Raw genomic sequence first — 14,620 nt, 5'->3', positions numbered from 1 at the left:
AATGCCTTTCACACCCCCTGAAACAGATCTACTATCATGGTACGGGTCTTGCAGCCACATTGTGTTTTTCTTTATTCTTGAACTGATGCCGTAAAGCATCAAAACCAGAGCTACAACTGCTGACGGTGCAGTTCAACCCCAAACTATTCGGGTGGAGCTCTGGGTGTGTCACGCCAGTAGCGCCGTTAGCTTCAGCTGCGGCGGTCTGGTCAGCTCGCTTCTTTCTGACTCGACACCTCCAGATTTTTAAACTTGTAAACTGCAACTGACGCTGACTCAAGTGACATCACCTGAGGCAGTTTTACACTGCTCCCCGACACCCAGACACCACATATGTTAATGGCCTGTCATTGTCCGCTTGGTCCTGACAGATAAGTGTTTTTTGGGGACATAATATATAAGGATTAGGACTAAGGAAGTCAGGAAAGGTCAGATGGAGCAGGTCATGGTGGAGGGATGTGTTGGAGTTCCTTATGAAGACACCACCTTAACCTCACTTTAAACAGCTGAGTCGTTCTGGAAGTTTTTTTTTTAACGTACGGCATCGTGTTGCAGTTTCATCTGTATTTCCTTTGTGTTTTTAATCCAGACTTTTGATTAATAAATGACTCATAACTCATATTTACGTGCACTGCAGACCTGATTGAGTCACGGTCCAGGAACAGGAAGCAGTCGTAGTCTGATGAAGAAACGTCTCGTCCAGACAGTAAAAAACAACCAGCTTTAAAAGTAATCTAAAAAAAACAAAAAAACTTCTTTTTCACTTTGATTGCTGTTCATCAAGAGGACTGAATGTGTGTGTGTGTGAGAGTGTGTATGCCGGGATGCGGGTGTGTGTGGTCAGATGCTTGCGAGTGTGTGGAGGAGGTGGTTTTGTGGGTGGGTGGGTGGGTGGGTGTGAAAATGAGTGATTGCATCTCCATATTCTCTCAGAGCTGACACCAATCATTTCCAAATCATAACTACGATCACTTGGAAAAATACAAAACCATCTGTTCTCCGTCGCCGGCTCTTCCTCTCTTCTTCTCTTCGAAGAACTCGACTCCAGAACGTTTCGGATAAAAAGAAACAAGAACGTTAGCTGGTTCTGTTGTTTACTGTGAAACGATCGTTCCTTCTAGTTAAAATGTTCACATATAAATGTGTTTACAGTAAAAGAACTTTACTGTATGTACATTTAGTTTTCCTGTTAATTTCTTCCTTTAGTGGTACTTATTTTGCCATGTTTTATTATTTTATTCTGTTGTAATTTTTATGTAATAATAAACATTATTATTGTTCAGCAGAGAAAGTCAGAGCAGCAAAGTGTTGAGTCTGACATGAAAGCTGTTGTTTTAATGAAATTATTGCTGTGGAAATGAACATTATAGTGGTTTCATTATACATTATTGTGCGGACACGGTAGCCTTGAAGTCTTGAATCAAGGGGGGGTTAAACCAGGACCCCTCTTACTGTGAGGCCAGCCAGCACGGTGCCAGGTTGATGTTTCATGTCTGATTTCGATCTTTTTAATATTTAGCCAAGCCACAATTCTTCCCAAACTTTGATCATGTGTGTTATTTGTCTGAATATATTCATAAAAACTCAGAAAAGGATATTTTAGAGAGAAGAGAAGAGATTAAAATGAATTCTGAAGTCTGAAGTCAGTCGTACGGAACAAATGTGTTGGCTCGCCAGCCGAGGCTGCTGCCCAAAGAAAACACTCGACAAAAGTTCGGTCACAGAGCAGAAACCAAGCAAACACAAACCACTGATGGATGACGTTCACACATGCATGCTGCACCATGTAAATAACAGTTCAGTTTAACTTCAGTGTGTGTGTGTGTGTGTGTGTGTGTGTGTGTGTGTGTGTGTGTGTTTCAGGCTTCATCTGGGCAGAGATTAAGGAGATGTGGGACGGGGGATTCACAGAGTACATCCACGACTGGTGGAACCTGATGGACTTCGCCATGAACTCACTCTACCTGGCCACCATGTCACTGAAGATAGTGGCCTACGTTAAGGTAAAGATCACTAGGTGTGTGTGTGCGTGTGTGTGTGTGTGTGTGTGTGTGTGTGCGTGTGTGTGTGTGTGTGTGTGAGGTGGGCGCAGTTTTTCTGAAGGTGATTGTAACAGTATATCAGCCATCTTATTATTTATTTTATCCCATATAACTGAGTCTTTGTTGGCAAACAATACTGAATGAGGGAGGAGCAAGGTAATTGTCATACATATGAAATGTGACCTGTAGAGATTTAACCACTGGGGGTGCTATGTAGCATTGTTTTTATAAGTGGGATCTCATCCACACTGGAGGAAACAAAGCGTATTTCCTCAAATAGTGGCCGGGGCCTTTATTTACCTCAACTGCAGGGAGCATCAGGCCTTTATATGAAGCAGGCTTATAATTAGAGACAGGCCTTTATTTCTAATTCCCTCTGTTTGATTAGAATATTATAAGCCTCTCAGTTTTGTGATACACCCCCTTTTGTCCTGTTAAAGTTACTGCATTTTGCTTTTAATACACTTCCAGTATGGTTTCAAATTAAAAGCCCTTTCTTTCTGTAAACATTTGCAGGAACATGTTGTGGAAAATTACGTGACTTGCACGGTTCGCATATGCTACATTAATGCTGAAGTCATGTTGCACATGTATGTTACTACAGTTTGGCTGAAACAAAAACACACATACAACCGCAGTGACTGAAGTCAGACAATATCATAATAATGATAAATCTGCACCAAGAATCAGTTGACAGTAATGTTATTAAGTGACTTGAGATGTCCTGATGAGCAGCCGTTTGAACAGCACCAAACCTCAGAGTGGCTCTTTGGTCATGGGTTCTTACCACAGGCAAAAAGAGACGCTGTGTTCAAGTTATCATGTTTTAAAGTGTTTGTCTTTTCAGATTGAGCTCAAGTTAAATTTATTTGGAATCTGTCTGCATGATGGAAACTGCCCGTGTCCATTTTTTTGCCTTGACACTGTGATAATAACTTTCAACACATCACCAAGAAACTACATCAGAGAGCTGAGATGACTTGAGAAACGTAGCATTTCGCCGGATTTTGTCCATTGCTATGAACTGTAAACATTAGGTGTGACCTTTAACCTTTAAAACAACACACTGGAGTGTTTGAGGGCCACATTATTCAACAGTGAGCTCCACTTTCAGGCAATAATTTTCTCGCTTCACACCACAGCTCTTAGCTTTAATGATACTTTGCCGCACACTCTGCATGCATACAAGATTTATGTTTATTAAGAGCGAATGGTGAAATCATACACACACACACACACACACACACACCAGACGGCCAGGCCATCTGCAGCAGCTGTGAGTCAGTGATGGTGGCGGGTGGTCCTCCTACACAGGCCCTACACACACACACACACACACACACACACACACACACACACACACACATATATAAACAGTTTTATAAGCACATGCATATAGATTCAGATATAAAGTGTGCACATACACACAACTGGGCCCTTACATGCAAACACAAGTCCACAGGCGAGGCGGCACAAACACTCAAACACACACACTGAAGCAGACGGAAGCAGCTGTTGGCACGATATATTTTACTTTTTTGTCTTTTACTTTAAATATTTATCTACATTTAAAAAGCTCTGGAGAGCTGACAACCCCCTGCAAAATTTTGCTCTGTCATTGTGTGTGTGTGTGTGTGTGTGTGTGTGTGTGTGTGTGTGTGTGTGTGAGATGAGAGTGAGACAGTCAGACAGACAGACAGACAGAGCGAGTGCATCCGAGAGAAGGTGAGAGAGAGTCTATAAATTAGTGAGTGTGCATCTGTGTGTGCATGTTTCTGTTTCTGGCTGTTCCCCTGTGTGTGTGTGTGTGTGTGTGTGTGTGTGTGTGTGTGTGTGTGTGTGTGTGTGTGTACGGCGAATGCTAATAGAGGCAGAGTTAACAAGACAGACGTCCTGTGGAAGTGTAATGGCTGAATTTGGAATGAGGAAGAAGCCAAGCGTGAGACAACCGAGAGAGATGTGGAGAAAGATGGTGGAGCGGGATGGAGAGCGAGACAGATGCATGAATAAAGCAAAAAAAAAAAACATCCCAGAAACAGAGAATGCTGGGAAAAAAAGAGGGTGATGGGTCTATAAAATGAGAGCTTGGAAGACAGTTGATCAATGGGAGGACAGAAAGAGTCGGAGAAACACAAAAGACAGAAAGAGAGAGGAAGTCGTGTAATGTGGGATGAAACAGGATTGAGAGGGAGGCTGGAAGAGGAAACCATGAATTCAGGCCATTTATGAAGTCTTTCAAGGTTTTCTTTGGGAATCAAAAACCGCTCAAAGTTGAGGAAGCATCACGGTCAGAACAGAGGAGGTATGAGTGGTCTCCCGGTTAATGTCACGACGCTTTATTGACGTAACCGTCCAATCCATCGATTATAAAGGGTCAGCCTTTAAAGGGTAAGAAAATGTTGTGTTTGGGGACTGGGCTCCAGTGATGGGAACACTGGGATGTTACTGGTGGGTGTTCATGACCACAGTGCGCTTTGGTTGGGTGTTGCTTTTGATGTTAGTGAGTGGATGTGCAGGAAATTTGACAATAGGTTGAAATCTTGCACAAAAGATTTGGTGGCTGAAATGGAAAAGTATGACAGTGCTTACAACTTGTTTTTGTTGTGTCCTCGCCTTCTGCAGTGGAGAATTAGCGCCTCCAGCTGTTTATTTTTGATTCATTTGATTTTGCAGATTTTCTGGAAATTTGTTTAAAATGTTAAATACGTATGGAAACTTTACTGCAGGTTGTTTGACTCATCTTATCTCAGCGGGTTCATATTGGCCCTGAAGGCTTTTAGCCTAGCTTAGCATAAATATTAGCAAAATACTGTTTCATTTACACGCTATATCTTATCTCAGCTGTGTAGAGATGCATCTTTCCTCTATTGGTGGAGGCCAGCTGTTTCCCACCTGCTTCCATTATTTGTGCTAAGCTAGGCTAGTCGCTCTGCTGAAAGCATAGAGATAAAATGTATATCAGAATATACATCACAAGTTCTTGTGCTGCCACAGTCTGATAGAAACACGTCGCTTCAGTCTCTTAGGTTTGCTAGCAATAAACTGTGCAGACGACCACATCTGGTGTTTCATCCTCCTCATGCTCTCCTGCCTCCTTCTCTTCTCCCTCCATGCGTCTCCTTCCTCCAGTATAACTCCTCTCGTCCCAGGGAGGAGTGGGAGATGTGGCACCCCACCCTGATCGCCGAGGCTCTGTTCGCCATCGCCAACATCTTCAGCTCCCTCAGACTCATCTCCCTCTTCACCGCCAACTCCCACCTGGGGCCACTGCAGATCTCACTGGGGAGGATGCTGCTGGACATCCTCAAGTTTCTCTTCATTTACTGTCTGGTAAGAAGTGATGTGAATCTATTCATACTAGCTTGAAGATTCAGTTTGTATGTGTGTATAAATACCATGTGTGTGTGCTTGCTTAGCATTTGTTTTTAAAACTCTTTGTTTTGTCCTGGGCCGTCTCTGCTGCTTCTGTTGTTTAGCAAGCTAGCGTCAGTGTACGGCTGCAATGCTCATTATTGTGCATTAAATGGAAGTAATAACTTCTTGAATTGTACCAGCACTGAGGTCAGAGGCCTTTTTAGACTTGTCAGGCTCAGTTTCAGCATATTAGCATGCTAACGGTTAACTTTTCTGCAATTAGCATGTTACATCCACGTTAAACAACTCGTGGATGTTAGCAAGCTGGCCTTTACCGTGTTCCTATTTTTTCGTATTTTCTTGCATATTTAATATTGCATGGTAACATTTTGCATTTAAGCATGCTAACGTGTTAGCATTTTGCAGCATTGCCGCATAATGAATATCTGCATGAAATACATCAACAAAACACCAAAAACTTTAAAGATGTTTCACTCGATGTTCAAACCACCTCGTTGATGATGAGAGCGAGGACATCCTCATCACGCTGTCTCCTTCGCGGATGGTCGAAGGACATTGAAGGCCTATTTCATTACATTCAGGAGTCATTAATTCCTTCTCAAGGGAACTTGTAACCTACAACACAATCCACATGAGAACTGCTCAGCTCCCCGTGGTCCTAAAATCAATCCCAGTGAGCCTGAGGCACATCAGCCACATTGCTTCATGCGTTATGTAAGACAGCGGTGCTGGTTTCCTGTTTGAGACGCCCCGCAGGAGCTGAGGGTCAGTCCCTGTAACATAATGCACCGTGAGGTCCAGAATGAGTGGACAGCTTCATTTCACAATGCTCATATGAGTGCTGATCTCTCATTATTCTGTCATATAAGTGAACTTTGTCATCCTTAAAGTGATGCTGAGTACGTTCCTGTGCAGGTCCTGCTGGCGTTTGCTAACGGCCTGAACCAGCTGTATTTCTACTATGAGACCAAGGCCTCAGAGGAACTCAACAACTGCAAGGGCATCCGCTGTGAGAGGCAGAACAACGCCTTCTCAACGTGAGTACCATCCGTAAGACCCACTGTCTGTCCACCTGTGGCTTTGATGATCTGAGACACAACAACAAGGCTGAAACCGCAGCAGGCCGATACACAGACATGCTGTTTGAGTAACGTGGACGCTTGTGAAGACTTTATAACAAAGGGAAAAGATGTAGTATTTGCAGGTTTTGAACCTTGAAGAACATATTAGTGATACTCAGTTCAGTAATTTTTGCAACCATAAAAAAATCCCTAAAATATTTGCTTTTCAACCTTCAGGTCTAAAAATGACTTTAAAGCGTACAAAATGTGGAGCCAATATTTCACAGATGTTTCAGTATCATCGTATGTTGTCCAACATGCTCCACTATGAAAACGGCTTGTTTTACACGACATAATGCAAAAACAGATGTTTGGCCTAGTCTGTAATTCTTAAATTCCCAGTTCACTGTTTGACTGCACTGATGTCATCAACTGTACTGATGACAGTAAAGTTTGTGGTTATTGTCATTTTTTAAATATGGATATCAACATCAGCCCCAAACTTTCCTCTTAGAGCCGGTCAGGCTCTAATAAAGTGCAATTAGAGAAACATTAACTGGGATCTGCAGCTGTTCACATTAGCGTGCATGTGTTTCTACTTCCTGTTTAATCTTTATGTTATATAATCGTATATCTCGTATGTTTAACAGCTGACTCTGCTGTAACGCTTCACCTGGTGTCGCTGTTTGTTTTAGATGGTTCAGATTTTCCACCTTTCAGCAGTTTCACAGCGGAAACTGTATTTTTTTCTGCCATGTCAGCAGACTTTGATGCAGACATTCAAGGTCTTCTGAGGATGAATCCTTCTGACTTTGGTGATTTCCTGACTTCACCTCATGTGCCACTCCGCAAATGTTCTCAGTGATTTACCTACACAGCTGTTTCCGTGAAATTTGGTGCAGATGTTCGTGTCCCCCACGGGATGGACTGTGATCCCTGTGACGAACCCTTTTGCAACTTTCCCTTTAGCACCATGATCAGATCAAACTTTTCATTTGTCCAGCACTTTTATTTAAGACCAAATAGCTGCAGAACGAACGACGTTCCCATCAGCCCCAGCTGTGCTTTGTCCTTTGTGCTAATTAGCAAATGTTAGCATGCTAACACATCAAACATGTGTGTTTGTGCTGTCAGTGCTGAGCATGCTGATGTTAGCATTTAGCCCTTAACCAGCACCATGAGTAGAGCCTCAGTGCTGCTAGCATAACAGGCAGTAATCTTGTCTATTAGTTATTCACATATATTTGTCAAAATTCAAAATGGTCTTAAGAGTCTGGATTTTATTAAAGCACTGCCGGCCGGGGGCTCTTTTGTCTCTGGATGCTGAATAAACTCTGAGGAAGTTTTCTGCTCGTTTTTGGTTTGTGCTAAAAAAAGGCTGTGATAATATCAGCCAGCAGCGATGCAAACGTTCATTTAAATGCTGTCTGTATCGATCACTGAATATCTGATCACACACATCGCCCTGACGATGAAGTCCTGCAGTGTGTGTGTGTGTGTGTGTGTGGAGGCGCTGCATCGACAATAATTGAAAGTTATTGTTCTCATGCGTCGTTGCACCAGATAGTGATATGGAGACGATCGAGTCGAGTGGGAGCTCGGGCTCGCTCAGCAGACCTGAGGAATATTAACGTGCTGTTATTTTTCACGTGAGACGCCAAAATTTCGCAGACGTTTTGAAATATGGCGACACACACACACACACACACACAGCAGATCCAGTGTATCTTTGCTGAGGGAGGCAGAATGAGAGCCAAGCCGAGTCAGTGGGCCGAATATTGATGAGGCTCGTGGTTTGTTTTAGATAATAGCTGTATTGATTTGTGATCGATTCCATTTCAGTAAAGCACCTCGGACAGCGATAGGACAGCGAGGGGAGTGGAAGCCCAAACAGCAGATCACACTCCTGACTTTGTTTTCATTAAAAAGTTTTTACATCCATGTAATCATCAACAGATTATCATGCAGGTGAAGCGTGTCTGTGGCTTTAAAGGATAACTTTTTTTACCACCTGGACCTCATTTCTAGCATTAAATACGACCATTTACTCACCCAGACAACTTTGATGGCATTTGGAGTCGTTTTGAAGAAATTAGCCCCAGAGGAGCGGCGCGTATATCCGTATAATGCGAGTACTCGGGGCATCCATGCGCAGCCTCTATATAACACATAATCTGCTGCGAAACTCGTTCATATTCCAATATTTAGTTATGATATGCTGGTGCTATTCCCCTCTGAGCCGGCGGTCGGCTAGTTTAGCTGTAGTCTGGCACAGCTATGGTTCGTTATTGCGTATTCGTAGCCGACCGCCACAGAGTCAGCCGTGTTGTGGCTGGCTGCTCGCAGCGCGCGACGTTCGGTAATGACATCATCCACGTCAGAGGTAGTTGTCTAGAGACGCCGCATGTTGATAACATGCCACCACAGGCTCAGAGGGGAATAGCACCAGCATATCATAACTAAATATTGGAATATGAACGAGTTTCGCTGCAGATTATGCGTTATATAGAGGCTGCGCATGGATGCCCCGAGTACTCGCATTATACGGATATACGCGCCGCTCCTCTGGGGCTAATTTCTTCAAAGCAAAGTTGTCTGGGTGAGTAAATGGTCGTATTTAATGCTACAAATAAGGTCCAGGTTGTAAAAAATGAAAGTTATCCTTTAACGCTGAATAGACAGAAAGTTTTTCCTCAGAACCTGAACAAAATGCTGCATTTGATGTCTGGATTTCAGATCTTATCAGGAAATTTTTGCAAGTAGACAATAAGTAAGACATCTGCAGTAAATCCCTCATTGCACAGACCTCACAAAAATCAACTGTTTGTTTTCAGTGATTCACATTAATTAACAAAAAGCACATTTACATTATTATATCAGCATGTCAAGAAGGTTTTCATAATGGCTGTATGGTAATATGTTCACTGCAAAGGAGGCAGTCAGGTGAGTAATCAGGTAAACAGGTGGAGCCAGTGCAGCAGAGTGTGTATGTACGGTACCAGTAAGTAAAGGTGTAGCAGTAGCATTAAGTTTAAAGTGACATCCACGTATCAATACGAGGCGAGCAGCACCTCGACCTCTTCGCTAACGTGTTCAAACACACTCAGCAAACCTCGAATAAGCAGAGAGAGTAAAAAAAATGTGTTGATCACGTCAGGGCTTCTCATCCGACCCTGACACGCTGCTGCCGGATCAGAGCGTGTAGCAAAGAAATCCGCCTCGCGCCAGAGCTAAATGAGCGAGCGGAGCGCCGCAGAGCAACCCGGGCTGCATCAGCATGCATGAGTTTACAATGCAAGGGTTATTTCCTCTGTGTGTGTGTGTGTGTGTGTGAGAGAGAGCTTTGCATCCCGCTCGTAATTCACACACACTTGTCAACATTTACGAGTTACTTGGCGAGATCATTTCCTGTTTCTGCTCAGGTGTCTCCCCTCTGCGTCTCCTCCCTCCTCTTCTCGCTCATCTGTACTTCACACACACTTATCACCGTTAATGTGTTAGATTGTTTTACACCTTGCAGCCTGTGTGTGTGTGTGTGTGTGTGCGTGTCACTGTTTGTCTCGTCCTCCCTCCCTTTTTTTCTTCACTTTCACACAAACCCTGTCGAATGCTCACTTTCTTTCACACTCTACAAACCCCTCTGTGATTTACACACCGTCTCTATCGCCTCATTTACAGCTGGTAATAAAGTGGGATCTGTATCCGGATACGTTATCCGGATTATAAACCATCAGATCCTGCCTTTGCATCTGCGCCTGGTGTTTTTAATGCGTTCTCATTGTCACCACTGAGATCAGATCTCTGCAAGTGCGTAATTGAAGTCATCAGCCCCAGACTCCCTTAAAGAATCGCACTGTTTTGGGAGTTGCTCAGTTTGGGGAAACTTTATAAACTTAGTGAAACAACGTCTTCGACAAATTCTTAATTATTTGTTCCCTCTTGTGAATTCTGCAAAGGTGACACATTAAGTTATTCCGTTTGCGTAAAAAAATGTTGTGTCAGGTTGTCCTGCTGTGTTGCAGTGCCAGTGTGGAAGCTGCACAGTGATTGGATGAATTATCTGCCTTGTTAACAGCAGATCAGCTGCACAGATGTCACACACACACACACACAGTTATTTCTTACTGTTTATCATTAACTTCCTCCTGTGTTGCTTTATTTTTCACACAATTCTGTTGAATAATGAAACTTTTGGTGCTTTCATGGCACAGAATCTACGTATAATCAGTGATTAGTGGCCTGTCTCTTTCAGCCTTCTCGCTTGCTCGCTCTCTTAATTTGCTAAAATATGAATCAAGACTCTTACTGCGTCGCCCATCAGGCCTAAAATGTTTTCAGAAATGTATTTTATGTTACCGTGTAGCTATAATTTGAGAAAGTTTGTGACCCGGCCTCCATGTTGGAAAACTGGCGAGCCCAAACTACCACACAGCTCGTCTCTACGTCACCGTCCAGCCGGAGCTTCAGTGATCCGGTGCGTTCCAACGCCTAAACAGGATTCAGCTCCTGCAGTTAGTGTTAGTGAGCAGGAGGAGAGAACTGAGGGATGGAAGGAGGCGGCTTGTCTCTGTCATCACTTTTACTGTGTTTTTAATGCACCTGAACTCACCATACAGTCGTTCTCATTGACATGCAACATGAGGAGAAGTTTGACCTCATTTCATGATTACTTGTCAACACCAAGCTGCCGAGCTGCAGGTAACATTATTATTTTAGGATCAAGCAAACAAAAACACAGTTTATTGGCAGCAGCTGTGCCGAGACATCGAATATATTGACATTTAAAATGAGCAACAAAAGGTTTTCATATAGCGGAGCAGAAAAAGCTGCTGTTGCTACGTCTGAATCAGCCGCAAATGAGTGTTTATGCCTGTAAGACGCAAAAAAATGTCAGCAAAACAGCTCAGAGCTGCGTCACAAAGGAGGCTGCTGAAGGGAAGAAGCTCCACTTCTGAGATGTGTCCAGCAGGTTCCACTGTAAGGCTGATGAAGGGTCTGCAGGGGGTCATAACCACAGCAGGCTGCAGTGATTGAACTGTACGCTAATGCCAGCACACACACACACACACACACACACACAGAAACGTATTCATGAGCAGGAGAAGCACTACAGCAATGATTTAATTGCACGCTGTCGAGCTGCCAATTCTAAACACGCCTTGTTTTCTCACACAGAAACACTGCGTACGATGTTTCTGTGTCCCACAACAACACACACTAACACACACTCTGCCGCCCACACAACTGTAGAGGTGTAACAGTGAAAAGACGGAGAGGCCGCGAGGATCAGCTGCAGCAGTTCATGACTCGACTCAGTGGAAAGACAGAGGAGGGAGGAGAGAGAGGAAACAAGGATGAGAGAGGAGGGGAAACAAGGAGAGGAGGAGAGAGAGGAAACAAGAATGAGAGAGGAGGGGAACAAGGAGGGGAGGAGAGGAGGAGAGAGAGAGGAAACAAGGATGAGAGAAGAGAGGAAACAAGGAGAGGAGGAGAGAGAGGATACAAGGATGAGAGAGGAGGGGAACAAGGAGGGGAGGAGAGAGAGAGGAAACAAGGATGAGAGAGGAGAGGAAACAAGGAGAGGAGGAGAGAGAGGAAAGAAGGACGAGAGAGGAGAGGAAACAAGGAGAGGAGGAGAGAGAGGAAACAAGGATGAGAGAGGAGAGGAAACAAGGAGAGGAGGAGAGAGAGGAAACAAGGACGAGAGAGGAGAGAAAACAAGGAGAGGAGGAGAGAGAGAGGAAACAAGGACGAGAGAGGAGAGGAAACAAGGAGAGGAGGAGAGAGAGAGGAAACAAAGATGAGAGAGGAGAGGAAACAAGGATGAGAGAGGAGAGGAAACAAGGAGAGGAGGAGAGAGAGGAAACAAGGATGAGAGAGGAAACAAGGAGAGGAGGAGAGAGAGGATACAAGGATGAGAGAGGAGGGGAACAAGGAGGGGAGGAGAGAGAGAGGAAACAAGGATGAGAGAGGAGAGGAAACAAGGAGAGGAGGAGAGAGAGGAAAGAAGGACGAGAGAGAAGAGAAAACAAGGAGAAGAGGAGAGAGAGGAAACAAGGATGAGAGAGGAAAGGAAACAAGGAGAGGAGGAGAGAGAGGAAACAAGGATGAGAGAGGAGAGGAAACAAGGAGAGGAGGAGAGAGAGGAAACAAGGACGAGAGAGGAGAGAAAACAAGGAGAGGAGGAGAGAGAGAGGAAACAAGGACGAGAGAGGAGAGGAAACAAGGAGAGGAGGAGAGAGAGAGGAAACAAGGACGAGAGAGGAGAGGAAACAAGGAGAGGAGGAGAGAGAGAGGAAACAAAGATGAGAGAGGAGAGGAAACAAGGATGAGAGAGGAGAGGAAACAAGGAGAGGAGGAGAGAAAGAAAACAAGGATGAGAGAGGAGAGGAATCAAGGAGAGAAGGAGAGAGAGAGGAAACAAAGATGAGAGAGGAGAGAAAAAAGGAGAGGAGGAGAGAGAGGAAACAAGGATGAGAGAGAAGAGGAAACAAGGAGAGGAGGAGAGAGAGGAAACAAGGACGAGAGAGGGAAGGAAACAAGGAGAGGAGGAGAAAGAGGGAACAAGGACAAGAGAGGAGAGGAAACAAGGAGAGGAGGAGAGAGAGGAAACAAGAATGAGAGAGGAGAGGAAACAAGGAGAGGAGGAGAGAAAGGAAACAAGCATGAGAGAGGAAAGTAACAAGGAGACGACAGGAGAGGAGAGGAAGCAAGCAGAGGACGAGAGAGAGGAGAGGAAACAAGGACAAGAGATGGACAGGAAACTAGGAGACAATGGAAGAGAGAGGAAAGGAGATAAGAGTAGTTAGTAGTAGTTTGCTGTATGTGCCAAAAAATAAAGAAAGAGGAGAAGAAGAATACAAGATAAGAGGAGAGTAGAAGGAAAAAGAGGCAAGAAGAAGAGGAGGTGAAGAAGGAGAGATAATGGACACCAGAGATGAATGAAAGCGTGCTTGATGAGGAAGGTTAGAAAAAGAGAGAGAGTGATGTATTCACTTGTTTTAAAGCTCTCTCTCTCTCTTCCTCTTTCTCGTTTCATAACTCCGACACAATATCACGCTCGGCTGCTTCATTCATCACTGATTAAATTCCCTCTCTCTCTTTCTTCATTTCCACACACACACACACGCACACACACACACACACACACACCCCCGTTGCACTGATACAGCGATCATTCACAGCCACACACCTTTTAGCAGCACACACTCCTACCACACACTGCAATGACAATAAATGTTGTGTGAGCGTTGAATATTTTATGCAGCAGGAATATAAATAACACCCCGCAGACGAAACCTCACTGTGTTGTGATGTCGGCCTCTGCCAATTGTTGCTTCATCAAAAATTCAATAACCTCCGCTGTAACTGCGACCGGCGCACAAGCGGCAGCCCGATGGAGGTGAACGGAGGGAGGGAGGAGATGGAGAAACAGAAAGGAGGTTGTCGGTGTCAGTGGAAGGAAAAACAAAGATGTGTTGATGTTATCTGGAATGCTAACTATCCCGTTTTGGCTTTGCCCAGCCCCAGACTCCCTTAAAAAATCACACAGTTTTGTGAGTTGTTGAGTTAGGAGAGACTTTATAGTCTTTGCAAAACAACATCTACTACAAATTCTTAATTATTTGTCCCCTTTTGTTAATTCGGCAAATGTAACACATTAAGTTTTTCCTTCCTTTGTTGAATAAAGCATCTTTTGGTGCTTTCATGGCACAGAATACACGTATAATCTGTAAATAAAGGCCTGTCTCTTTCAGCCTTCTGACCTGCTCAAAATTTGAATAACTACTTATATTTTACGTCAGCTAGAAACAAATATCTGGATCAGTGTTATGCTAACGGATGCTAGCACGTTGCACAAATTGCAGTAGCATCTACCTAACATCCAAACACAACACGCTGCAGATCTGGACCACCTCCAGATGTGGTCAGGTCCGGCAGGTCCGATCACTTTCTGATGACGACGCATCTTTATCTGGATAAACTGCAGTAAAAAGCAGAATTACTCTGAATTATAGTGGAGTTGAAGTATAAAGTATCATAAAATGGAAATACTCTGCTAGCTTTTATCTGCAGTGCTTTGGATGTGCATTTTCTTCCTCTTCTTCTTCTTCTGTTGTGTTTGTGGTTTGCTTATGGAGA

At 44.0% G+C, this 14,620-nt stretch overlaps 1 protein-coding gene across 1 annotated transcript in view; it reads left to right on the top strand.

The window, feature by feature from the left end:
• trpc5a (transient receptor potential cation channel, subfamily C, member 5a) overlaps positions 1–14,620 on the top strand; it is a 68,698-nt gene that overhangs the window by 39,010 nt on the left and 15,068 nt on the right. Inside the window, exons 10-12 of the mRNA XM_041965734.1 lie at positions 1,864–2,003; positions 5,172–5,372; positions 6,333–6,454. Of these exons, the coding sequence (XP_041821668.1) occupies positions 1,864–2,003; positions 5,172–5,372; positions 6,333–6,454 (463 nt within the window). The remainder of the gene's footprint in view (positions 1–1,863; positions 2,004–5,171; positions 5,373–6,332; positions 6,455–14,620) is intronic.

Source organism: Chelmon rostratus, chromosome 23 (genome assembly GCF_017976325.1).
Source record: "Chelmon rostratus isolate fCheRos1 chromosome 23, fCheRos1.pri, whole genome shotgun sequence".
In the NCBI taxonomy this organism is placed as follows: Eukaryota; Metazoa; Chordata; class Actinopteri; order Chaetodontiformes; family Chaetodontidae; genus Chelmon; species Chelmon rostratus.
The sequence above is the reverse complement of the archived record's forward strand: the minus strand, read 5'-3'. Positions and strand labels throughout refer to the sequence as shown.